We start from the raw sequence: 27,097 nt of genomic DNA, 5'->3' as shown, positions 1-27,097 counted from the left end.
TATTAAATGTAATTTGGACGGGAACTGCCCTCCAGTGCTTCATGTTATGCTCCAGCTCATTTTCGCAAGGACTATTTTAGGTCCGCCGTGCTCTAAAAGGTGGTTTCTTAAGTGAGTGTTACTTAAAGGAAGCCAATCTGCTTCTCAGGAAGGGGGAACGGGAGCCGTCACGTCTTTCAAGTCTGCTTTCCCATAAGAACCCTGCTAGGAGAGGAGAGGAAATCGGGCACAGTGACAGGGACACATTGCAGGCATTCTGAGATGTGTATATTTATCAAACCTCTGGATTCTGTCCTCATTTTCTCCCTTGCAATGCAACCCTGTACGCACAGACAGTAAAAGGCTGCGGATGAAAATGCTTGGTCTCTCTCACTCCCACCCCCCACCCCCAATTTTAAGGGAAACTTTGCAATGTGACATATGTTATTCAGGAGGCTCAAGTCAGAGTTTCTTAGGGTCAAACAACGCATTATTGATGGGGGAGGGGAGTGCACTTCAACTGGCTACTTTATTTCGATGGGGGGGACCCACCGTGGAGTTTTGCACATTCCGTATGGTCACAAGGCTGTAGCTCAGTGGCGAAACGTCTGCTTTGCATGCAGAAGGGCCAAGATCCAAACCCCAGCATCTCCAGGTAGGTATGGGAATGTCCCCCGCCTGAAACTCTGGAGGGCTGCTACCAGCTGGAGTAGACAATATTGGGCTAGAGCTCATTTCTCTGCCGCCCAATTTCCGCCCCGTGACATCCACTGTCCCTGACTGAAAGGGCAGGGACTCAGGCAGAGACACAACAGGCAACCTTATCTGCAGACTGATTGTTTTCCTGCATCTGGGGTCGACTGAATTAACCTGTCACAGCTGATGCAGAGATGTGGCAAAGTTGCCCTCCCCAAGCAGAAGCTGAAGGAGACACAGGAAAGCAGGTTAGTTCATCTAAGTCAGTATCATCTATAACGGCTGAAAAGGCTCTACTGAGCTCGGGCAAGGGTATTTCCTAGCCCTTCCTAGATGTGCTAGGGACAGAAACATGTGCTCTGCCCTCTCCCTGGATGAGCAGTGACTCATTCAGAGATGCAGTGGGCAGCCTCCTCTGTGAATAGCATGCACCCTGGACTCACAAGAACCTTCAGTTACTTAAGTCATTCCTTTCTCAGGACCACAGATTGTGAATAGCTGATTTAAAAGTCCAATAAACTGGTTAGGTCTTCCCGATCCTGCCACAACCCTTAAATGAAAGTGATTTATTATAGACAAGGCTCAGTCAGTAAAGCATGAGACTCATAATCTCAGGGCTGTGGGTTCGAGCTCCACACTGGGCAAACACTTTAGGAGGCTGGACCAGATGGCCTCCCAACTCTACGGTTCTATGATTCAAAGGCATAACGTAGAAAACTTATTAAGGCCTACCCAACCTTCTTCTAGGTTTTGAAATTCAAAAATATTTCAGCTGGGGTTGGGGACACATTTCCCTGTCTCTCTGCACTGGGAGCGATTGAACAAACTAATCGCAGTGATTCAGAGACAACAAAGAGCAGCCTCATCCACTGTACAGAGCAAAGGCCGCAGCTCAGAGTGGAAGGTCCCTGGTTCAAGCCCTGGCAGTGTCCCCTGGTAGGTCTGGGGGAAGCTCCCTGCCTGAACCTAGGAGAGCTGCTGTTTATCAGTGTAGATAATACTGAGCAAGCTGGACCAGTGGCCTGAATTAGAGCAAGGTAATTTGCTATGATTCTATGATTTTGGAGAAAGAAAGAAAGAAAGAAAGAAAGAAAGAAAGAAAGAAAGAAAGAAAGATTTCATTTTAGACCACATATAACCCACCCTCCATTTTAAAGGTTGTGGTACAACAAAACTAAAAAAATGGGAAAATAAAATTGCAACCAATTATTCATCATGTCTGCATTCTGGGAGTGATAATGGTATGTCATCCTCTCATCAATTTTTCAAGGGGGCAAAACATCAAATCCCATAAAAATGCCCGTTTGTCATGCCACTTCACTGTCACCTCACTGCTTGGAAACTGAAACTGAAAGGTCATTGCTAAAGATGGGAATTTAGGCAAAGGCAACCTAATTTTGTTCGTCCTCTGATGTAACTCGGTGGCACAACGTCGTTCCAGGAAACAGCGAAACCCCATAGAAAGATGCTCAACTTGGGACTGAGGTCACTGTGGAAACAAGCTTGGCAGCTCTACTAAAGGACCAAAAATGTACAACAGGGCGGGGCTGGCAGATAAAATGACCTAAGCAACATAAGAGAAACTGTATAACAGGTGCAAAGGAAATTATCTGCTTGTCTGATGCTTCTTAACCATTTCCCTTCCTGCCTTCCTGCTCAAAGACAGCAAACCTGGCAGGAGCCAAGAGTGAGTCATTCCCTGTGAGGATGGCTCCCCACTCTGATAAAAAGGTTTACATTGCACAAGTAAACAATTTGGGACCAGAATAAACCATAAATAGATATTCTTCTCTGCTGTGCCAAATGCATTTGAAAGATAAAAGTCAGAAGGAAGGATAAAAAACCATTTTGGGTGGGCATGTTTCTTCCGTGTCCTAGAGCAAGGGTGGGGAATATCAGGGCCAAGGGCTAACTGAGCCCTCCCTGGGAACTCTCCCAGGCTACACCCCTTGCCAGGCCAATTTGCGGCATCCTTGAGTGTTGTTGCCTACCTGGACTCACTTGCCTAGATGGAGAATAGAGTAAGGGTGTGCAGCAACAAACCTATTGTACAAAGGTACAGTCCACATTTGTTGTTCCACCCATTCCCCCAGCCACCACTAGTATGTGGCCCACCAGGAATATGGCCTTTCGTCTGAAAAACGTTTGCCACCCTTCCTCGCAAAGCAAGAGGAACCGGCCGGGTGCCTTCTAGGTGTTGCTGGACTCCAACTCCCAGCAGTCCTAGCCAGCATCTGGAGAAAACCACATGGGCTGCTTCTGCCCTACGGATGAGGTTCACAGGTCTTGAAGGGTGGTAGTGGAAGGGTGGCAAACTACACGCTAGGGGAGATGTTAAGTGCTGACAGAGGCCCAATGCAAACGGGACATTTGCAGCAGCTGAAGCTCATAAAATAATCCCTGCCAAAGTCCCATCAAGCCCAAGCATCCTGTTTCCCACCATGACCAGCCAGATGGCTCCAGGAAGCCCATGAGCAGGGCAGGAAGACGGTGGTCTGTGCTCCATCCCCAGGGGCTGGCAGTCAAAGGTAGACAGCGTCAGAACAAGGAGATTTGATTCCTAATGATCATGAGTAATAAGAACATGGGGACTTCCTTGCTGGATCAGAGCAAAGTCTAGGCCCACTTAGTCCGGCATCCTGTTTCTAAAAATAGCTAGCCCAATCTAAGTAGGAAGGCCAGGACCATTGCTTGTCCCTGGTATCTCATATCCTTTGGACCTAGGGGTTTTCCGATCTATCCTAAATGGACACTTCTCATCTCACTCAGTTTCTGTTTCTCCCAATCATGGGGAAAGAGAAGAGGTCCTCTTATGGATCAGTAACTGATAACAGAACAGGAAGCGGTGAGTAAAAACAAATGGACAGTTCTCACAGTGGCCAACCAGATGTCCTAATGCCCTAACTCTCCTCCCGCCCAAGGACAACATGAAACTTGCTGAGGTTCCCAACAGATCATTTAGTGTGTTTTTTCTGTTGCAGCAAATGTAATTGTGCTAGATGCTGCTGCACGTTTTTAAAGTGTATTTTTTCATCGCAGACCACCTTGGCGAAGTTTGCGGTGGTCTGCGGACCAGTTTGGGAACCCCTGCTCCAATGGTAAGCTCACAAGCAGGACCTCATGCAAGAGCACTCGCCTCACTCATGAATCCCAGCAGTTGGCATTTCGGAGGCAGGCTTCCTCCCACGGGGGAGGTGGAACACAGCCACAAGGATATGCACCATCAAATGGCATGAACTGGAGGTGGCTGGAGATGATGAGGACTCACGGCTTTAATAAATAAGCTATTTTCCTCAACTACGATGAACTGCGATACCCTCCAAAAATCAAGGTGTTTCGTTTTGATTTGTCACTTTAAAAAAAAACCCACACTTAAAAAAATAATAATCCTTCAAAGCTTCCACTAGGTTTGGGGAAGGAACAAAATCCCATCCGCCCACTCCTGAAATTTTTGGTCGTGCCGCTAATCAAAACCAAATGAAACCTCTCAGATGCTTCTTGAGCATCAAACACTCCTTTCTATTTACAAAGAAAGAGCTTCAAACGTGTTTGGAAAACCTATAAAGGCGACAACTTACTGTAGTTTCCCCCTTGACAAAAAACAGACACCAATGGATGAAAGCTGCAGACGTTGATCGCTCCTTCCTGTTCTCTATATGATGTCAGTAGTTAAAAATGATTGGATGTGTTATAATAATGGTTTACAGCAATCTGGTGTCTGTTCCAAGCATGCCACACTCGACCGCTGCATTGTAATGCAAGGAGCAAAGTAATGTTCTATCTCAGGAGAAGCTGGGTGGCACAGACCTCACTGGCCACCTTGCCAAGATGAGGAAACAATCAGAAAAATGGATGCCTTAGCATGGCCAATGACTCAACAACCAAGGCCTACTCTTAATCGCACAAGAAAGAACCTAGGAAGCTGCCTTATATGAAGTCAGATTGCAGGTCCACCTAGCTCAGCTTTGCCTACACTGATAGGCAGTGGCTCTCCAGGTTCTCGGAGCAAGGAGTCTTTCCCAGCCGTATGTGGAGATACCGAGGATTGAACCTTTTCAATGGAACATCCCTCCCTTGACATAACAGGCAGGCGCCGTCTCTATTGCCTTTTTGGCATCTCTCGAAGGCTTTCCTCTTCCAAAAAGCCTTCTAAGTGGAGATCCTTATCCCATTTGGTATCGCATTGAATTTGAAACCGTTTTTATATACGCAATGGTTTTATATGTGTGTTTACTGTACTGTGAAATTGCTTCAAGATGCTTCATAAATAGTAGAGCATTAAGGTCAACCAACTAGACCTCCTGAGAACATCAGAAGAGACATTCTGGATCAGACCAGTGGCCCAGCATCCTGTTCTCACAAAGAGTGTTGGACTATGAATAGCAGCTTCCAGAGGTCCACAGGCTTCCTGCCCTAGAGTTAGGAGCTGCCTTAGGCAAAGGCTCTGTGGAAACAACTTTCCTCTTGGAACAACTGCTCTCCAACTACACTACTGTGAAAGAGATCAGCGACAATGACAACAAACCCAACTTTTCATTTCAGCTCATCTTTCATCTTGAGCTGGCTTTCACATTTCCTCACAAAACAATAAATATTTGTCTTCAGAATGTCCAGATGTTGCTCTCCGCCTACCCTTGACCAACCAACAATATGATTGCCAGGTTAAAAAAACACCATTGCAACACAGAGCAGAACACCTTGGGAGGTCTATGAAATAAAACATGAGATGATCAAGCTCTAAAACCTTTTAAATTATTTTTAACCTGCATATGAAAAACATCCATTTTTCCTGCTCTATCTTCTGCATACCTTGCTGTAGCACAGGGGGTGGAAGCCTGTGGCTACCTCAACTCCCATCAGCCCCGACCAGCATGGTAAATGGTCAGAAAGTTGGGGTCTAACAACATCTGGAAGGTACTAAGTTCTCTTTCTAACATTAGAACATAAGGAGAGCCCTGCTATAGCACGCCAGTGGTCCACCTGGTCCAGCATCCTGTTTTCCCAATGGCCAACCAGATGTCTGTGAGAAACCTGCAAGAAGGCCCCAAGCACAAGAACACTCTCCCCTCCTGTGGTTTCCAGGAACTGGTACTTCTTCACACATTGCATAGTTAAACTATGGAACTTGTTGCCACTGGAGGCAGTGATGGCCACCAGACATGGTCAGAGGGAGTTATGCATCTAAATACCAGTTGCTGGAAACCACAGGAGGGGAGTGTGTTCTTGTGCGCAATCTTTCGGCTTCATTGGACATCCACAAATTCTAGTATTATGAGAAAGGGAGAAAAGCTCTTCTCTACAGACTTTCTCTGTCACATGTACAATTTTATGACCTTCTATCATGTTATCCCTTACTTACTTTTTCTCTGAATTAAAAATGCTTCAACCTCCCCTAATAAGGGAGAAATTCCATCCCTTGGATACTTTTGATTGCCCTTTTCTGAACCTCTTTCAACTGTACAATATCCTTTTCGAGGTGAGGCAATCAAGAACTGTACACAGTACAGTGGTACCTCGGGTTAAGAACTTAATTCATTCTAGAGGTCTGTTCTTAACCTGAAACTGTTCTTAACCTGAGGTACCACTTTAGCTCATGGAGCCTCCTGCTGCTGCCACCATGCAATTTCTGAAGCAAAGTTCTTAACCCGAGGTACTATTTCTGGGTTAGAGGAGTCTGTAACCTGAAGCATCTGTAACCCGAGGTACCACTGTATTCCAAATGTGGACCCACCACAGATTTGTAAAAGGGCAGTTTTGTTTTCAACTCCTGCCAGACAATTGAAAAGGAAAAGCCAACGCTTACCGTGAAGAGGGGAACCAGACGGGCTGCTGGATAGCCCCGGGACGGGACTACAGCGACCTCCTTGTTTGGTCGTCAGCTCCTGCTCAATCTCCTCCAGCCCAGCGCTCTTCTGGAAGCGGCTCATTCGGTTGACAACCCTTGGCGACATGTGTGTGCGGACGCAGGGCTGCCCTCCATACGGGTTGATGGGGAAGACATGGGAAGTGCCCCGAAGGGTGCTGACCACCACCCAGCGGCAGTCGTGGCTGAAGGAAATGTCCTGCACCTGGAGTGGAGGGTGGGAGAAATCAAGTGGTACCATTTGAGGAGCTGTAATCAGTGTCAAGAAATCAGCATGACTTCCAGAATGGAAAGCATCAGGCAAATGCATGGAGGTTAACTCTAGTTATTCACTTGATAGCCTTGCCCAATTCTAAAGGCTAAGGGCAACCTACAATATTTTAATATTTCCTTTCGGGATGGACAACTCTGTCAATGCTGGTTTCTCAGTTTGCCCCACTTTTACATCAGTTTGCATTTTAAAAAAACAAACAAACAAACAAACATAGAAATTTTGTATTTACATTTTTATATATGACTTTTATATGCAATTTTGCCCAATGTATGCAATTTAACAAGCAATGTCCCTTAACACAATGCATTCTTGTACATTTTGGGTTGGAGAGAGGCATCACAAACTTTGGAGAATGCAAATTTCCAAGGATAGACCATCTAGTCCAGCATCCTAGTTTCAACTGTGGTCAACCAGATGCCTATAGGAAGCCTGCTGGCAGGACCCAAACACACCTGCACTCTCCTCACCTGTCATTCCCAGCAACTGACATTCAGAGGCATTCTGCCTCTAACAGAACATAGCCATCTGAGTTCGTAGCTGCTGAAGCCTTATCTTCTACGAATTTGTCTAAAAACTTAATCTAACCCCTGGGTTTAGAAGGAGTGCTAAGGTTTTAAACTGTTGCCCTGAGGATGTTATTTGTTATTAACTTCTATCAGTCCAGTCAGCAGGGCTAGTGGAAAATGTGCTTGGAAGTGCATAGGTAATGACTGCTAACATGCTAAACATCAGAGGAGAGATATGCAAGGCTGGAAGAACAGGAGGACTTGAGTTCTGCACACAGTGTACTTTTCCCTCCAAAATATTAGCAAAGGCGGAATAAATTTTGTGAAATATAATAAAAGCATTATTAATAAGGAGCAGTGGGCTCAGGAGGAGGTCAAGTGTTAGAGTTCAAATTCTGGGGTCAAAAGTTTGATTTTTCCTGTTAATGCAAACCCAGGAATTTTTGCTATGAATTTAATATTACATCAAGCAACTCAATACCTTGATCATTGCTCAAAATGTTTTCCAGCTAAATCAAGAGCCCAGTTCAATAAAGCAAAATTGTTGTGCCAGGCGGCTGGGGTGGTGGTGGTGCGGAATTGCTAAAAAATAAACAAACCCACAGGAGTCTGGTGTAATTTTTTAATTGAATTTGGCCCTGAGAGCTGAGCTGTTGTTGTTTTTACGGGAGGCAAGATACACATTAGCTGCTTGCTCATTTTTCATCCTGGGGAAACATGAAAAATGAGAGGTAAATAATCGCCAGCAAAAATGACAGATCCGTGCCAAAGTTTTGGATGTGGTTTGTGTTTAAACGTTTAAAGACAAGGCCTTTAAGGAGGAGGAACTCTGAAATTTTCTTCTAAATTTGCGTGCGTAAAAGTTGCCAATAATCCAAAGCCAACAGTTTGAAAATGAAAGCTGATCGTTACTCAGGGTATACCATGTGAAATCATAACCTGTTCTGGAAATTTTGGAACTTAGACGGAAAATAGCAAGGGGGCAGGTCGTACACATGATTACTCTACTGGTGACTTTTCCACCACTTTGGGCTGTGTATCTATCTCAGTTAAACCACTGTTTTTACTAGATATAGTTACCCAAAGGCACGATAAGGAGAACCACCACTGACATTGGCTGTCAGTGAATTTGTGCTTGAGGTTTCCTTTCCCCCTCCTCTCACCCATTCCTTTTCCCTCATGTTTCATACCTTTTCAGATTATGAGCCTGAGTGCAGGGACTGCTTGAAAACTGATTTGTATTGCTAAAGGGTGGGGTATAAACACCTTAAATTGGGGGTGGAAAAAGCTGTGTCTCCCCAGATGTTGCTGGACTACCGCCCCAGTCAGCACAGCCAGTGGTCAAGAATGATGGGAGTTGTAGTCGAGCAACATCTGGAGGGAGGGAGATCCCCCACACCTGCTTTAAATAAATAATAAAAATGAGATGCACTCAGAAATTTTTGCTGGATTGTTTTATGCTTTGTACGTAGCTTATAAGACATTTTCCAGACCAAAAAAAATTGGAGAAGGATTGTGAGCAGAGCCACACCATACATCTGAAGAACATTCAGAGCATATTTAAAGCAAGTGACACTTTCCAACAAAAAATTCTGGGAACTGTAGTTTGTTAAGGGTGCTGGGAACTGTAGCCCTCATGAGGAGGAAACTCGGGATCCCAGAATTCTTTGTGGGAAGTTAAATGTCCATCAAATGTGCAGAGTGCAGATCTGCCCAATAGCTCAGTGAGAGAGCATGTGTTGTGCATGCAAAAGGCTCCAAGTTCAACCCCCAGTATCTCCAGGTAGGACCAGGAAAAAGACCCCCTTCCTGAAACCTGGAGAGCTGCTGTGATTCAGTGTTAGTAGTAGTGAGCTAGTTAGTTCTATGTGTGAAATGATCAACCTCCCTGCATCGTTGCTAGTGCCCTGGCCTCCTGCAGAAGGATGCAGCAGTCAGACACCCAACTCAGTTTCTGTCAAAGGCTTGAATGCATAGGTCAGTGTGATATGTCAGTCAGGAGGCAAACATTCAGGTTAAGAGGAAGCACAACAAGTTAAATTCATGGCCAGGTGTGAGCTGAGACTTTGTCACAAAACCTGAGATGCACCCCCTGGATCTTTTGAAGAGAAGGGTGGGCACAGACATTTGCACAGTTGGAGATCCAAGCCATGGGACCGGGCAAGCAAATGGGAGCTCCTCAGAATAGGATGGGTTTGCTGAATCTGTTTGCGCCGGCACAGTCATCCCTATGCAGGGCCATCTTAAGTATATCTGGTGCCGTGCAGCTTCCACCCTAAGCCTCTGCAGGGATCGCTCTCCTCCTGCGGAGGCTTGGGAGACAAACTGCACGCCTGCCAGCCATATGGTTGACAGAGCACAGCTGGCGGGTGTGCAGGGAAAGGGGAGGCCGCTGGTAAAGCCATGCAGCTCCCCCATTCACTGGGGCGCCCCTGAGAGGCCAGCGCCCTGGCACAATGCGCCAGTAAGCCCAATAGGAACGACGGCTCTGTCCCTGTGTCCTTGGTAACAGAGGCAGAGTCAACAGGGTCAGTCTGCTGTGATGTGGAGCTCAGAATGCCAGATGGCACCAAGGAGGCTATATCTCCAACAAGCCGCTTGGCCCCTCCACTGGATCCCAATTTACTCCTAGTATCCAATTCCTCCAAATCCACATTCTTATCCCATTCCTTCCAATTCCACCAAGATGTCTCCCCAGGACTCATGATAGCTGGCCAGATATTTCCCCTCTGCCTCCCCCACTGCTGATGCATGGATCACAAAGCTCACTCCTTTACAAGCTCACTAGTAAATCAGCCATCTTCGATAAAAGAGGTTTCACCTAGGATTAGGAAACTAAAGGGAACAGCAAGGAAGAGGCTTTCTAGACTGCCAGGACAGAAATGAAGAAAATGAATAACAACAACAATTTGGGGGGGGGGGGTTTGAAAGAAAACAAAATAATCTTAACATTTGACAATCTCACACATTAGACAAACTTAACACACATGCCCCAGCGTAGTGGAAAGCTACTCAGATTTCAAAAAGTAGAGATCTTTCCAGAGGAAAAGTGTCTCAAATTGAGTTCTGTGAAATAACTGTGCCATGTTGGAGGATGTGGTCATATAGATATGTCCTAAGATTCCTGCCGCTAAATTGCCCCATTTCTCATAGAGAAAACCCAACCTGGTGGCAAGACAATGAGGACAACCTTAGCAACATTGCCAGCAGTTTCTGGTTTTTCAGCAGAGGGTTATTTAGGGGGAAATAGCCTCCAGCCCCTGAGAGAGGCAAACAGGGACACCCCTCTTTATGATTGGTGAGCCCAAAATTATTTGGCCAAGCTAAAGAAGTGAGTCAATTCTATGGGCTCTGAAGCCATGCCACACCACCAAAGACATTATGAAACTTTTCTATTAAAAAAAGAAAATGCAGACATTTCTCCTAAAACTCACAAGACATACTTTAAATGTATGGCAGCTAAATAAGAAACATATTGTGGAGTCACTGCTTGGCAATGACAGGCCAGGCTTTGCAAGGACTGGGGCCTGGTTAAGCCATCTGGCTCTTGGGGAAGAGTACAAATTGGGGCTACAACCCGAAACAACCTTACCTAAGAAGTAAGAAATACTGAAAAAGTGGCTTAGGATTACGGTGCGACTTGTTAAAGGCCCTTAAAAAACCCACAAAAAAAACCCACTCATACAGAAGAGTGGCTGCCGTGCTTCTGCACAACTGGGGGTTCATCCGTACTTAGTACTTTGGCCTGTGCTTTTGGGTTTTTCATGGTTGCCGTTTGCTCTGATTCAAAGAGAGGGTTTTTGCGGGGGAAACGCCAGGGCAAAAAACGAGAAAGTGCTCGGACATGGAGCTTCAAAACATGGACCTGTGTGGATGAGCCCTGGGTTCACTTTGCCTCCCCCTAAGCAGCTTCCTGCCAATGGATTGGCTACTTCTAGTAATAGGAATTATCATAATTACAACAGCAGAATGTTGTTTATCCTCCCAAAAGTGCTTCTTTGCATGATTTCTGTGCCTTCTTCTAGGCTCCTATGAGCTATAAGAAACCCCACAATTCGCAATTATTTGGGGAGGGATAAAAAGAGGTTACATTCTGTGTATTTTGATGTTTTCTTAGTTTTCTTAAGTATATTTTATACTCCAGCAGAGCATCTTGTAAAATTCTGAAGACTTGGGCGGAGGGCATGAATGGACCGTGTGAATGAATTGTGAATTGAACTGAAATGACATTCATTCCTTTTTGGAGAGGGTGAATTGGAACTGGAACTAATTCCTTTTAGAAATGAACTTTCCTCTCTCCTTCTTGTTTTTCAGCAGCCCTGTTTGGCCCCATGTCTGTCATCAGTCACCATCTGATCTTGCTGATAGAGGGGAAGACTGTTTATCGCTGCCACCACCTGTTATTAGCTTCTTACCAGAAGCTCTGTCACAGCACATAGCTTGGGAATCAGTGAATCAAAGAATCCAGCTGAGAACTCAAGACCCTGCCAATCAGGGTCAACATTAATGGGTGAGAACCACTAGTGGCCCAACTCAGATGAGGCAGAGGGGGCTCCTTGAATTGTGAAACTGGCTTAGCTTCTCCATCAAAGCCAAGAGTCCCTCGCTTCTATAATGACCTCTTATGCAGATCCTGAAGCAAAAGCTAGGAAAGGATTTAGTTCTCTCCCCACCCCACTTTCCCCTCCAATGTCTGCTTTGCACAACAGCAAGGTGGAAATCACATTCCTCCTCTTTTTTCTCCAGGACAAAATCACTTCAAGTAGCCTGGCCTCAAGTGATGTAACCAAAAGAAAAGTCCTAAGAAGCAACAACTGAATGAAAATATTTGCAGATAAACCCATCGTAGGTGAATGGGGTCCAATGCAACAAATGGAAACACACAGGATGGCGGGGATTAGCTTTCATTATGTTATTAAAAAGCACAGGGTTTAAATCAACCTCAGGAGAGTTTGGCTCTCACAATGCGGTGGGTACTCAACGATGGAACAGGCCAGCCATCAAATCTTGACAAAAGTATTCCAGAAATGCACTTCAGAATATTCTGGACAAAAGCAGCAAGGATTCACTTGCCTGTAAGTACCCGTATATCTAAAGCCTTCGCCTTAAAAAGGGGATTAAAAAACAAAACCACATGACTTGGAAGATGTTTTCCTGAAAGGCAAAGAGGTTTGCTCACGGAAGTACTTCATCGGAGGGACAATGTCACACACACACACAAACACACACACACACACACACACACACACACACAATGTTGCCCCAAGGATTCACTTGCCTGTAAGTACCCGTATATCTAAAGCCTTCGCCTTAAAAAGGGGATTAAAAAACAAAACCACATGACTTGGAAGATGTTTTCCTGAAAGGCAAAGAGGTTTGCTCACGGAAGTACTTCATCGGAGGGACAATGTCACACACACACACAAACACACACACACACACACACACACACACACACACACACACAATGTTGCCCCAGCTTTACACCCAAACTCAGACACAACCCTGTCCTTTTCAGATTCATTGCCACAGCCAAACAAGCCACTGACGACATTGCTAAAGAGCGGTCAGTTTTAACCCCCCTCGGAGGCTTTGGAATGATCATCATAGAAACCTTATTGTCGGGACCTAATATTCTGGATTGTTCTACAAAGGCCTTTGTCTTGACTGCAGGCTCAAAGTGGATTAGAGGCCCATGAAAAGAGAATGAAGGTTTGTTTTGGGGTTTTTTGGAATGGGGGGGGGGCTCAACAATTAGGGACATGGAGAAGAACAAGAGTACAATTATTAAATCTAATTCCTGCCTTTTTCCTTTAAGGGAAAGACCATAGCTCAGTGACAGAGCAACTGCTTTGCATGCAGAAGGTCCCAGGTTCAATCCCTGGCATCTCCAGGTACGGCTGGAAGAGAGACCCCTGCCTAAAACCCTAGAGAGCTGCTGCTAGTCAGTGTAGACAATACTGAACTACATAGGCCAATGGTCTGACTCAGTGTAAGGCAGTTTCCTATGTTTCTTGGATCACTTCCAGACCGCCTGTGTAAGAAGCATTCATCCTGGTTTGCATGAAGTTTGCACGTGGTGGCTGCTAGGATCTGTAGTACAAAATTTCTGGATGCCACCATGATGGGAAATATGGCTTAAATGACCTCTCCAGGAGCGTCACAGTACAAATACAAGGTGAAAAGAGCCAATGGGGGCAGGGAGGTACAATGGCCAATAATAATCTTAGCAGGCTTTTCAAGAGATGGGCCTCTGGGTGGCCTAGAGAGAAGTTTCCAATGGCTGGTTGGTTGTTGGTTTTGGTTTGGTTTGGTTTGGTTTGGTTTGGTTTAGTCGAAGCTCAAGAGGTCAAGCCAATGTTGTGTGGCAGCTGCCCCTCTGCGTGAAGGAGTGGTGGCCCACATTCCGGTAGAGCGGGAGCGTGTAGGGTCCATAGTAGAAGAAAGATCAAGAGACTGTGTCTTTTCATCAGTAAGCAAGTTTACTGGGAGCCAATATGGAGCCATGGTTAACATGTTGGACTTGTGCCTGGCAGACCTGGGTTCAAAACCTTGCTCTGCCATGTGCATGGCCATGGACCAGTTCTTTGTGAAATTCAGTGGTGACCTTTGACCTGACAACCCCATTGCTCAGGAGAACATAACTTTGCATTTGCTGAAGGTTCCGTGCTCAATTTCTGAAATTTCTAGTTTTGTTTTTGCCTTTAAAAAGGGGGTTGACACACAGTGCTCTTCCTTCCCCTATTAGTCTGAACCTTCAAACTTTTATCTCAGATGAGAACTCCAGTAGCTCAGCAGATAAACAGAATTCGAACTCAGGAGCTGCATTCCGGATGCTCTAGATTTGTTGGGTGGTGGTAGAGGAACTCTTGTTTGCATGTACAACAAGGAACTCTTCAGATTCAAAACAGCATCCCTGGTGAGACCAATCTGGTATTTCTTTTGGAAGCGTTCCTTGAAGCTCAGCCACTGTTCCGCATCTGGTAGCAGTTGAAGCAAAAGGAACTTTTCCAGAGCCAAACCAATATTTTTTCAACCCAAAAAGGTGTTTGTAAAGAACTGTGGAAGGTGGTGCTGTTGGCTGTAAAGCTCTTGGAAGGATCAGATTACTGCCTGGTTTTCACTGCTCTCGAACTCTTCTCGGTATTTGTTTAACAGCCTCCGTTACTCTGTTCAAGTACGAAGTGTCCCACTAGTCCGAACACTCCTCGGTCACTGGGTTTATGACGGATCCTGTGCTTATTTCAGCATGGAATCCTTCCCATGTCTTCAGCCAAGTAACACTCACTCAGACCTTGGGATGCTGAAAGCTGGCTCCCTCGCAGCTTTCTGCTCCAGTTAGAACACTACAGTAACCTTCAGGCTCTGCTGAACATTCACCCATCTTGATTTTCAGGTATAAAATAATACTTTTGCAGGTTGGAAATTAGTTCCCGAAATTGTGCAAAGGGCCACTATTTTCTGATGCTGTTTCTTTTCATTGCTTCCCCTCTCTCTTGTATTATAGTTAGGGGTTCTTCCCCTCACCAACCTCCTACTGTGGTCCGTCCCCGCAATCTTCCTATAGTGATCCCAGCCATGCAGAGATTCCAAAGATCCCAATGATGTCACAATGGTATGCACCCAATCAGATCTGCCCACATGTTGACACCAATCAAAACAGAAGGGCAACACTTCCCGGAATGATTGCAGGATACCAGCCAAACAGGGATAACATAGTTTGGTAACTTCAGTTGACTTGGAGTGCTTTTTACCAGCTATGGCTGATAGGCCAAGTTACAGCTGTTCCTGGACAGGGATAGCCTGGTCCCAGTGATTCATGAACTGGTAACCTCAAGACTTTATTATTGCAATAAGGACCCTTGGACTTGGTCTGGAAGCTTCAGCTGGCACAAAATGCTGTAGCTAGACTGTTGGTGGGGGCTAACTACTGCCATCACCCCATTACCTAAAAGCTTCCACTGACTGCCCATATGCTAACTTCAAGGTTCTTGTATTAACTTACATGCAATTAACAACTTGGGTCCCGGACACCTTCAGAACAGTTGATTCCTTATATCCCTGCCTGATCACGGAGATCCTTAAGGGAGTCTCTGTCTGTGGCCCCCTCTGTGGCTCAGGTGCACAACTCATTTCCACAATGTACCATTGCATTTAATTAGGGGTACATTTTAGCGTGAGCCTACCTGATTTGCACTTTCACAACAATAAGTGAGCAGAAATGCAGCTATCCTTTGAAATTTACACTTCTTGGAACTTGGAAGTTCTCCCAGCAAAAAATTAATTAAACGCATATTATATGGTTCCAGCCCAGGCAACCTGAAAGATCATATCCCCTTATACAAACTTGCCTTGGTGCTAAGAGCCTCAGGTGAGCACCTTCGCTCAGCCTCATCAACATCAGAAGCATGATGGGTGGAGACAAGAGATAGAGCCTTCTCTGTGGCTGCTCCCATATTGTGGAAGTCCCCCCTCCCAAGGGAGGTTAGACTGGCTCCCTCTTTGTTATCCTTCCACCAACAGACAAAGACCTTCCTGTTCAGACAGGCCTTTGAAAACTAAGGTGTGAAACATTCTGATCCCTGGGCTGCTGTCAGGGCAAGTTGCATTTGAACTGCTGGATTTAAATGTGATGTATTTGTATTCTTGGATTTAACTAGTTGGTTTTCATTACCCTGAGGTCCAAAGTTGATGTTTTTTAAATGCTGTAGGTTGCCTTGCACCCCAATGTAGGAAAAAGGCAGGAACTAAATATATTAAGTTATACTAATAATAGTAACAGAAGTGTGGGTATTAAAATGTGCATATTTGTGTAAACAATATATAGAAATGTAATATATTAGGCAAAATTGCATACAAACATATGTACATTGGAAGAAATGCACCCTAAAATGCTGATCAATTCTCATAAGGACTTTTTTTCTTTAATGGAAAACTGACACAGAAATGTGTCAGACTAGGAACATGAGAAACTGAAAGAAATCCAAATTGACAGATTTGTTCATCCCTAGCAGGCATCACTCTGCCTCTCTCTGCTTGTTCCCTCCACGCCACATCTTAAAAATTCAGCCTATCTCCGATTTCGCCAAGTATTTTTGCATCTAGAGGTGGCACAAACTTGCCCACACTGAGATGGAAAGAGAGGGTCCCATTTTCAGAAACAAACCCGAGGAGCAGTAGCACAAAAAGCACCGGGCATGGAATTTCATCCCCTTCTCTGATTTGTTAATCACTCTGGGGACATCAGCTTCCGATAACACAGCGATCAAAGGGTCAGTTTACCCAGCGATAGCTCTACAAGCCCAGGCACAGCTCAGGATCTGGGGCGGCAAAACTGATGTCCGTAAACACACCCCTTGAGTTTTTATTCAGCGGAACAGAACCAGAGCCCATGGCCCAACCCTTGAACATTGTTGCTGGGGCATTGTTGTTTGGGGCATAGCTTCTAAAATGTATGCACCATTTTTAGTAAAGATATAAAGTGTTATTTATATAGGTGTCACACTTTGTGTAGGAACACAGAGAGTCACTTTATACCAACTCAAACCGCTGGATCATTTAGCTCAGTACTGTCTACACTGACTGGCAGCAGCTCTCCAGGGTTTCAGGCAGGGTCTTTCCTAGTCCTACCTAGAGACACTGAGGTTTCAATCTGAGACCTTCTGCATGCAAAGCATGTGCTCTGCCACCAAGATAAGGCCAAATGTATCCCCATCATTATACATGCTTACGGAGAACATGAGCAAAAAATAAAAAGGTCTTTAGCCTGAAAGAGTTTACAAGCTTAGACAGTAAGCTTGCCGCGGTGAGACTCCTTATGGGGTCTTCGCTGCGAGATCATATTCATCCAGTACTATACAAGCTGCACTGGCTCCCGGTGGAGTATAGGATCAGGTTCAAGGTGCTGGTTTTAACCTTTAAAGCCCTATACGGCCTAGGACCCTCGTACCTACGGGACCGCCTCTCCTGGTATGTCCCACAGAGAAATTTACGGTCTGCAAATAAAAACATCCCAAAGATCCCAGGCCACAGAGAGGTTAGGCTGGCCTCAACTAGAGTCAGGGCTTTCTCGGCCACGGCTCTGTCGCTTTCTGTCAGGGCTTTCTCGGCCGTGGAACGCTCTGTCACAAGAGACTAGGGCTCTCCGGGACCTGACATCTTTCCGCAGGGCCTGCAAGACAGAGCTGTTCCACCAGGCCTTTGGTCAGGGCGCAGCCTGACCCCCTCCTCTGGCAACCTGCACAGGATTTTGCTTGATGGTTGCCATTAATTTGATTTCAATTAATTTTATAATGAATGTTTTTACAATGTTGAACTATTTTGACTGTTAAAACAAAAAAATTTCCTTCCAGTAGCACCTTAAAGACCAACTAAGTTAGTTCTTGGTATGAGCTTTCGTGTGCATGCACACTTCTTCAGATACTTCAGTGTATCTGAAGAAGTGTGCATGCACACGAAAGCTCATACCAAGAACTAACTTAGTTTGTCTTTAAGGTGCTACTGGAAGGATTTTTTTTTGTTTTAACTATGGCAGACCAACACGGCTACCTATCTGTATTTTGACTGTTGTTAGCCACCCTGAGCCCAGCTTCGGCTGGGGAGGGCGGGATATAAATAAAATTTATTATTATTTATTATTATTAGTAATCAAATAGACTGAGTTGAAACTTGCTCTTTTCATAGCAAGCCTTGCTATTTTATTGGGGGGGGGAGCAAGTAGTCAGGATGATTTTTCCTTCTGAGTATTTGCTGAATTCAAGGCATGGGATAATTTAAGAAACTGTATTAAGTAAACTTACTCCCATGCCTTCAATATCCCTAAAAGACACCCTATACTGAGGTTTTGCTGATGGGAAAATGTATGGAGCAAATCTAGACTAGAGGGACCATTGGCCTGATCCAGCAAGCTCTTCTTATGAGCACCAAGGAGAGCAGGAACCTTCACCAGATCTCCACACTTACTAATGATCCTAAGGAGCCAAAGATCAGGACATTCCTGCCCCAGAACCACACCACCTGCCTAGATTCCTGGCTGGGTCTCAAATCTCCCCCAGGGCCAGATGCATTGTATTACCATCAAGAATATTGTTTGCAAAGGCTTGTCGTCGTTTATTTATTATTTATAACAGTATTTCAATACCACCATATCATAAAATGTCAGGGCACTGTACACTGTTAAAACATAAAACACCACTGGAAAAAGTAAAAGAAATCCAGCCCATGAAGGTCACAAAGAGGCCTTCAAGAGACGCCTGAAAGTCAAAAGCAAGAATACTTGCCAAATCTCTGCTGCAAGAGTGTTTCCAGCATAGGATTGGTGACACTAAATGCCCGACTTCTAGTTGAGTCCAAGTCAGGCCTCTGTAACATGGGAGCAAAGTAAGTACTCCTCAGGGTGATTTTAGGGATCAAGCTGGGATATAAGGATATCCAGGAACCAAGCTGCTCAGGGCCTTTGTAGAGATCAATGCATGGGCTACCTACACTCATGATTTCAAAAACATTATTTTGTGGGACAGTGTGAATGGGCTACAGTTTTCTGGGAGTTGGTTATATGTTGCGCTGGGGTAAAGGTAAAGGTAAAGGGACCCCTGACCATTAGGTCCAGTCGTGGTCGACTCTGGGGTTGCAGCACTCATTTCGCTTTATTGGCCGAGGGAGCCGGCGTACAGCTTCCAGGTCATGTGGCCAGTATGACTAAGCTGCTTCTGGCGAACCAAAGCAGCACACGGAAACACCGTTAACCTTCCTTTACTTTGCACTTTGATGTGATTTCAAACTGCTAGGTTGGCAGGAGCATGGACTGAGCAACGGGAGCTCACCCCGTCACAGGGATTCGAACCACCGACCTTCTGATCGGCAAGTCCTAGGCTCTGTGGTTTAACCCACAGCGCCACTGGGGTACTGACAGCATAAAGCATGAGCTCATATAGTACTAATTCCTAAAGTACGGTAACTTCCTGGTTTGTAGATTTAGGAAAATACCTAGATAAGCAAAACGTAGATCATGATCTACTGGAAGATCTCTGGGCAATTTGCAGTAGACTTCCCATTGTTTATTGTTAGAAAGCCCATGCTCCTTTATTTCCCCTCTCCTTAAAAATTAGGTGGCTGAGATGAAGAAAGCTAAGGGGAAAAACCAAGAGCGGATTTTTGTGTATGATAGGTCTGTGAATTTAATTCTGGAACGGGAAATAAATTTCTGAGCAGTGTATGGGTTCCTTAATTCTAAACGCTATTTTACACTTGGTGCAGGTTAGTGGATATCAATATTCTAGTAAAAATTAAAGGACCCCAAGAACCAGAAGTCTGCCCACCCCAACCCTGAAGACCACTGGATGAGGCTCCCGGATTGTGGCAGTGCTTATTTGCTCCTGGATATATGTAGGAGATTCCTTCTTCAGTAGGTCTTCCTGGTAGTCCTCTGTGGGGTCCCTGAACAGTGGGCCTGCAAAGTGTGGTGTTAGGACCTTGCCTCCCAGCCTCTTAAAATGTAATCCAAGTTGCTTCAAGATGAAAACTAGGCCCTCATTTTGTTGGTGTACGGTATCAGAATGGTTTCTGAGGCTGCAGATGACATTAGGCACAATTGGGTTTACATGGAAAGTGATGCTATCAGCCGATGACCTCAGCCTCGGTGAAACACTCCATAGATGTTCAGCCCATTCCTCCCCCCAGTAGGATTTTTCAGGTGCAAGCACCTCCCGTTTTCATTCAGAACAATAGCATCTGTGTCAATCATCAGAAGTTTGGGGGAAATGCTGGCTCAGATATTTGAGGCCCTCTCTCAGCTACGAGTCTGGCAGGTGTGTGTCTGGGACCAGCCTGCCCTGCCTATTTCACAATCACCTTTTCCGTTAAAGATCAGTGAAAACATACACTCGGTAATCACAGACCGATTGAGTAATGCAACACTGAGTACATTTAGACACCGCTGTTTAAAGTTTTATTCCCATGTCAATTACAAGAAAGGAGATACCACAGGGGAAGAAGAGATGGTCTGAAGGCTGCAGGATCGGACCGGGGTTGGGGAGACTGAGCTAATGGCTATTATGCAGGTGCTCCATCACTGGAAAAGTGGCCAAGACACAGTTGCTGCCTTGCCAAAGGCATTAAGGATGGGGCGAGAGATGAGGGGAGGGGGGTTGCAAAGTCACAACATCACCAGGAAACCGGCAACTCGAGAGGCTTCATCCGAGCTCCACCCCAGCATAACTTTCTGTCCTTGAAGACGCAGCACAGCCACCCAGACAACATGAATTCAGTGCCATGGGCCCAGACTCACAGAGCAACCTCCCATCGTCGCTTCAGGAGAACGACAAAGACTTTCTTAGTGCAACAGGCATTTTAAGGTAGCATTCGGGTTTGGGTTTGCGATGAATTTTTAAATTGCTTTATTCTCTGTGTGGTTTATGTACGCCACTATATAAATGTCTCAAATAAAATAAGAAAAATCAACAGCAAAAGGGTTCTTGAACCAGGGTTCCACGTTTCCACAAGTGTCTTAGGAACGTACAGTGTCATATCATCTGTCAGTCCAGCTCAGTATTTTCTACACTGACAGGCAGCAGTTTCCCCAGAGTTTCAGACAGGGAACTTCTCCCCAGCCCAATTTCCTGGGTGGAATGTGTGTTTGAATTCTGCTAATGCCTCTTGTTTCCCTGGATGGATGATAGAGAGTGGTGTGTGAGTTTTAGCCTAGTGCACTAAGGTAATTTTTTGCTCCACCCACTTCTGCCTCTGGCCCTGCCCACCTCTGGCATGTGGCCCTCACAGGTTGCCCAGAAGGGAATGTGGCCCTCAGGTTGAAACATGTTTCCCCCACTCCTGGAACAACAGGAGAAAACCTTGAAGGCCACTTCTGTCGGTTGCACTGGGGAGGACATGGCTAAGAGTGTGGATACCCAACATGTTCAGAGGCAGAACAGGTGCAACAGGATGGGCAGAGTGGGTGAAGTGAAACTGATCTTGCTCCTCCATTTAAAAACAATGAAAAGGATGCATTAAACGGGAAGCAGCCATTGTCCATTATACCCTTTGGAGGTTACAGAAGTGTCGTTCCATCCCTGCCTCTCTATGGTGAATGCACACGAGAACGGGGCCTTCTCTGCAGTGGCTCCCCGTCTGCGGAATGCTCTCCCCAGGGAAGTTCGCCTGGCACCTTCATTATACACCTTTAGGCGCCAGGCAGGAACGTTGCTTCTTAACCAGGCCTTTGGTTGACCTGATCAACATCCCATATCCTTTTGAAATGTGACTCTTTTTTGGGGGGTATTATTGGGTTATTGCTTTGATTTTTATATATATACTATGATCTTTTTATGTGAACCACCCTGAGACCTCCAGGTATAGGGTGTATATAAATTCAATAAATAAATAATAATAAATATCCATGTTGCACTGGCAGACAAGCTCAGCAGAATATGAAAATGCTAAGGAGGACTGAGCGGGGATTTGTTCCCCAACCCCACTTCCAGCTCACCCTCCAAAGCAGCCCATAATTTAAATAAAAATTATTATTTTTAAAAGTAGGGAGGGGAGAGACAGGAGCCACCCCAGAGTGGTGCATGAAGCTTAACCTTAAACTTACTTTTGTCAAAGTTTGCATTTGGGAAAACAAACCTCGCACAGCCCGGAAAAGTAGCGCCAACATGATTACATGGTCCTCTGTGTTTTAACGAGGCTCGGGCGAGCTCGCTTGAGACAACAGCCTACGAGTCAGAATAAGCAAAGGCCGGACAGCCAAAAAGATTACACAGTGGTTTTTCTGGCCACCAGCCCGCCTCGCTATCGCGGCGTTTATTTGCTTGGGATTGAGATAAGGTGACTCGCGGGCCTTTTGGTGTATGCGTGTGTGTGTGTGTTTATGCACAAAGATCAAAGAGACAAGTGCAGCCAGGCCAAAACCCAGACCTTTATCTGTTTACAAAGGAAGACGGCGTACCTCCAGAACACGGTGTTCCTCTGCTGCCGAACAACAATATCCAGCGTTTAAACAGTGCTCTTCAAGGGATCAAAGCACTTTGATACAAGGTGGGTGGGGTCTGAGGGCGGAACTCATCATTCAGTGGTTGAGGCATGTCGAGACACCCTAGCTACTGTGCAAATTGGGAGGGGGATCCTTATCACCCTCCAGATGTTGCTGAACTACAGCTCCCGTTATCCCTGGCCACTGGCCATGCCACCTTGGGCTGGTGGCAATTGTAGTTCAGCAGCATCTGGAGTTCCCCAGCTCAGCAGCAAATGATTTTATTCGAAATATTTATAAGCTGTACTTTCGCAGAAGACGTAACGAGGCAGTGTGCAACTTAAAAACATGATGCTGAGATAACAGATGAAAAAACATCAAGAGCATCCTGGTGGAAACTGGAGGAAGGAAGGAAGGAAGGAAGGAAGGAAGGAAGGAAGGAAGGAAGGAAGGGGAGAAAAAGAAAAAGATGCAGTTCATTGTTGAACTATGGAACTTAGTCCCACAAGAGACAGTGATGGCCACCAACTTGGATGGCTTTAAAAGAGGATTGGTTAAATTCATAGAGCTAAAACCTATCAATGGCTATGCTCTGCTTCCATGGTCAGGAGGAGTAATGCTTCTGAATACCAACTGCTGGAATCCACAGGAGGGGAGAGTGGCTGTTGTGCTCAGATTCTGTTTGCAGGTTTCCCACTAGTATCTGGCTGGCCAGGATGCTGGAATAGATGGACCGTTGGCATGATCCAGCAGGCTGTTCTTATGTTTTTAAAAGCATCATGGGGGAGGAAGGAGGGAAGTGGCAGGCAGGCAGGGAACCACAGCTCAGGGGTTATAGCAACTGCTGGGCACAAACAAGGTCCCAGGTTCAATCCTCACTGGTAGGACCGGAAAAGAATGCGAACAAAATCAAACAAATGCAAGCAAAACTAAATTTCTATTCCAATCCTGGTCGTGACACATTTACATGGGGCACTGTGTTCAAAACTGCAAAAGGAAAGCTGCTGAGGGCAACCAAGCTTTTTTATTCAGCTTGGCCACCTTCTCTTTAAAGGTAAGCCACTCTTGCCACTTATAATTTGTCCTCTCCTATGAAAGTCACCAAACACACAGGGAGAGAGTTTTGCAAGGGAATGAATGATCACAGAAGTAGGGAGGATAATCATCACAGCCTTGTTAGTTCAGAGAGGAATAAATAAGCAGATAAATGTCCACGTCCCACATCAGCTCAGCATACAGCTGTAGTCTGCATTCAGCACCTCTGCCCATATCTGTATGCGTGTGTACACACACACTGTACTGGACAGAATATAAGCTGCTGGCAAATATAGGCTACACCCCTAACATGACATCTCACTGAAAGCGAAAAAAATATTGTAGATCTCTAGTGATCTCTTGCTTTTTTCCATCTAAAATACATGGGCAATCTCTAGATTAGCTTCACAAAGAACAGCTCACTGGGCAGCTAGTGCCCCCCAGTAAGAAGGGCAGGCGATCCTCATGTTAAATCATGGCTTCTCGGCTTATGAAAGAGCAGTCATAAGCCACACACAGGTTTTATACAAGCCAGATTTGTGCAGCTACATTTAGGCCAATATAATAGATGTATCATAAAACACTTCCACGAGAAAATAAAGCAAGCTTTCTGAACCATGGGATGCCCAGTGCTGAGAATTAGGGAGCTGCACATTGAATGAGCACCCTCAAAGCTCCCCGTACACCACAGTGCAAAGCACACTAGTGGTTTTGCCGAGCAAGGCATTATCAAGACACCACGTTACTCCCCCTGCAGCCCCCCAGGCCGCTGAAGTGGATATACTTTGTTACACACAAAGGCTAAAAACATATACGTGCAATTACATAAACGTTCCAAATGATAGGATATCCTTGGCAATCTGAACCACCAATTTGGCATCGTTGCCAGACATCTTCCAATAGGTATGGGGGGGCTGTAAAACCCAGCAAGACGCCTCTTGCCAACTAGGGTGCCAACTTGGCTGGTTAAAAAGTGGCTCAGCTGTCCTTTCTTTCCTTGTTGGCCTTTTGATGGCTATAAAGTTCACTCTCTGCCCTGGTATCTGAGCCAACTTTAAATTGCATACATTTAAATATATTACAGCCAAGCCAAAACTATCCATAGCTTTTTGTGAACACAGTCAAATACACTTCCTTTTCCTTGATGGTTTTTCAACACCCCTTATGAAAATATTCACCCATTCACTTACATTGCCTTCTTTTCTTCGCACTCACCCTCAATTCATCTTGCCTGCCTGCATGACATCAGGCTATTCATTCACTTACATTGCCTTCTTTTAAAAAGATAAGAATGCAAGAAGAGCCTGCTGGATCAGGCCAGTGGCCCATCTATTCCAGCATCCTGTTCTCACAGTGGCCAACCAATTGTCCCTGTGGGAATCCAGCAAGCAGGATTTCAGTATAACAGCCCTCTCCCCTCCTGTGGTTTCCAGGAACTGGTATTCAGAAGCACTGCTGCCTCCAACTGTGGCGGAAAGGCATAGCCATAATGCCTAGTTGCCTTCGATAGCCCTCTCCTCCACAAATTTTGCTTGCCTTCATCCTCAGTTGACTTTTTTGTTTTTCCTCGCCTTACTGACACCACGTCATCCTAATCATTATGAGATGACTGGTCAGGATTAATTTTGGGAGAAAGTTAACATGGTTCCCTCATGGTATCCAATGTATTTTTCCAGAAAATATCTGGGGGTTTGAGCACAGGTACCACCAGTATGTGTGTGACACATAGCTCCACCTCCTGTCTTCATTTGGCAATCCAAAGGGGTGATGAAAAAAACTATTAAAGAGGTGGCTGGAAGCAGTTTTAGGATGGCTGAACAAGCTGAAGCTTAATCCAGATAAGACAGTGTTGTTGGTTGGTTGCTTGAAAAACCACAGACCTGGTTTGGAATTTGGAAGGACAGATCCTTCAATACTTTGGTCATCTCATGAGAAGAGAAGACTCCCTGGAAAAAAACCCTGATGTTCGGAAAGATGGAGGGCACAAGAAGGGGACGACCGAGGACGAGATGGTTGGATAGTGTTCTCGAAGCTACCAGCATGAGTTTGACCAAACTGTGGGAGGCAGTGGAAGACAGGAGTGCCTGGTGTGCTCTGGTCCATGGGGTCATGAAGAGTCGGACACAACTAAACGACTAAACAACAAAAGTTTGCAATTAATTGGCAATTAATTGGTTAGGGATGCCCACTGGGCATTCTCCTGGCCCTGGCACTATCTCTGAAGATGCAGGTGGCATATGTAGCTAGAGGACCAGCTTTCTCTACCTTCCCTGTGACAGGCAGTATACCTTTGAACACCAGTTGCTGGGAATCAGAAGCGGGGAGTGTGCTGTTGCACTCCATTCCCGCCTGATGTCTTCTCACTAGAGGATCTGGTTGGCCAGTGTGAGAAAAGGATGCAGGATTAAATGGGCCTTTGTCCTGATCCAGCAGGGCTTCACTTATGCCTGGTTCTCCAGCTCGAACTAGTTGCTTCTGGACCAAAACTACTGTAATTTCCTCTAGACAGAGCTCCGCCTGAAGACAGTCTACAACCATCAGATCGTGCAGAACAAAGCCACCAGCCTGTTTCTGCATCAGTAATACTGGTCCCAAGCTCAGCGTACTGGCTTTAACCTTCAAAAGCTCTGAACTGTTTGCAACAGCATATTTGTAGGAATGTCAACACCTTTATGAGTCTCCCAAGGCCATATGATTGGCCTCAGAAGGCCTGCTCTCTGTGGCATTAAAAAAAGTGAGGTTGGTGACTACCAGGTTCAGTGGTGGCCAAACTTCTGTAACTCCCACGAAAACTTGATTTGTCTCCCTCATTTCATATTTTTAAACAAGCCCTAAAGACCTTTCCATTTTTCCACTCCTTTCTGTCTGGTCTTTGACCGCAATAAAGATGGATTGATTTTTCATTTTTTCACTCCTTTGACCGACCTATTGCTAGCTTCTATCTGTTTAAATTTGCTGCTGGTTCTAGCAATCTTTCTTATTGTTAATGAACTTTGAAATTATGTAATACTCTTTATTTGCCATATCATATCAGATAAAAAACAAAGGAACAACTACTAAGACAACTAATAATTAATAGTTTCATTAATTAATAGTTATAAGCCATTGTATCCATGAGAATTTTCAGCTACCTAAAATTAAATCCAATTGTCTTAAAGAGAAAATAAATGCATATATACCTATCGTTCAAATAATTCCCATGACGAATAAGGTTGAACTATGTCATAAGCTTTATTCCAATATTGAATAAAGAAACGCCATTTCCCAATAAATAGGTGGTTGTGCTGCTTTCCCCCTCTCATGCTGATCAAATTCAAAAGTTTGAGTAGACCAGATATTGGACTACAACTCCCATCATCCCTGATCATTGGCCATGCTGCCTGGGGCTGATGGGAGCTGTAGTCCATCTAAAGCATCTGGAGGTACCACACTGGCTATCCCTGGTCTATTCAAAATTATTAACTAGAGGTCACCACACTGGCTGCCCATGATGTAATAGGATTTCAACCTACAATAGTAGCAATAAGCCAAAAAACAATTTCAATACCACCCATTGGCTTCTCTGGAGAATTTTAAAAGGGCGCTCTTTGCAAAGGTGGCAATAATCTGTTCCCCAAGGGGTATGTACCATTCCAGAAGTGCCAAGGCAATCATTGTTTCATTGGACAAGCATTTTGAAATCAGGTCAGCTGAGAGAAGAGGCACCAATACACCAGCATCTTCTACACTAACCTGTTGCCATTACAGTTTGCTTGTTTGACATTCCAGTCATGTGA

The 27,097-nt window shown here is 45.2% G+C and overlaps 1 protein-coding gene across 4 annotated transcripts in view; it reads right to left on the bottom strand.

Moving 5' to 3' along the window:
• BCAS3 (BCAS3 microtubule associated cell migration factor) overlaps positions 1-27,097 on the bottom strand; it is a 454,578-nt gene that overhangs the window by 304,627 nt on the left and 122,854 nt on the right. For all 4 annotated transcript variants that reach the window (XM_081890294.1, XM_081890296.1, XM_081890293.1 and 1 more), the window contains exon 15: positions 6,479-6,743. In XM_081890294.1, the coding sequence (XP_081746420.1) occupies positions 6,479-6,743 (265 nt within the window). The remainder of the gene's footprint in view (positions 1-6,478; positions 6,744-27,097) is intronic.

This window comes from Podarcis melisellensis (assembly GCF_964234715.1).
Source record: "Podarcis melisellensis genome assembly, chromosome: 15".
Classification (NCBI taxonomy): domain Eukaryota; kingdom Metazoa; phylum Chordata; class Lepidosauria; order Squamata; family Lacertidae; genus Podarcis; species Podarcis melisellensis.
Note: the sequence above shows the minus strand (reverse complement) of the source record. Positions and strands in the feature narration are given on the sequence as shown.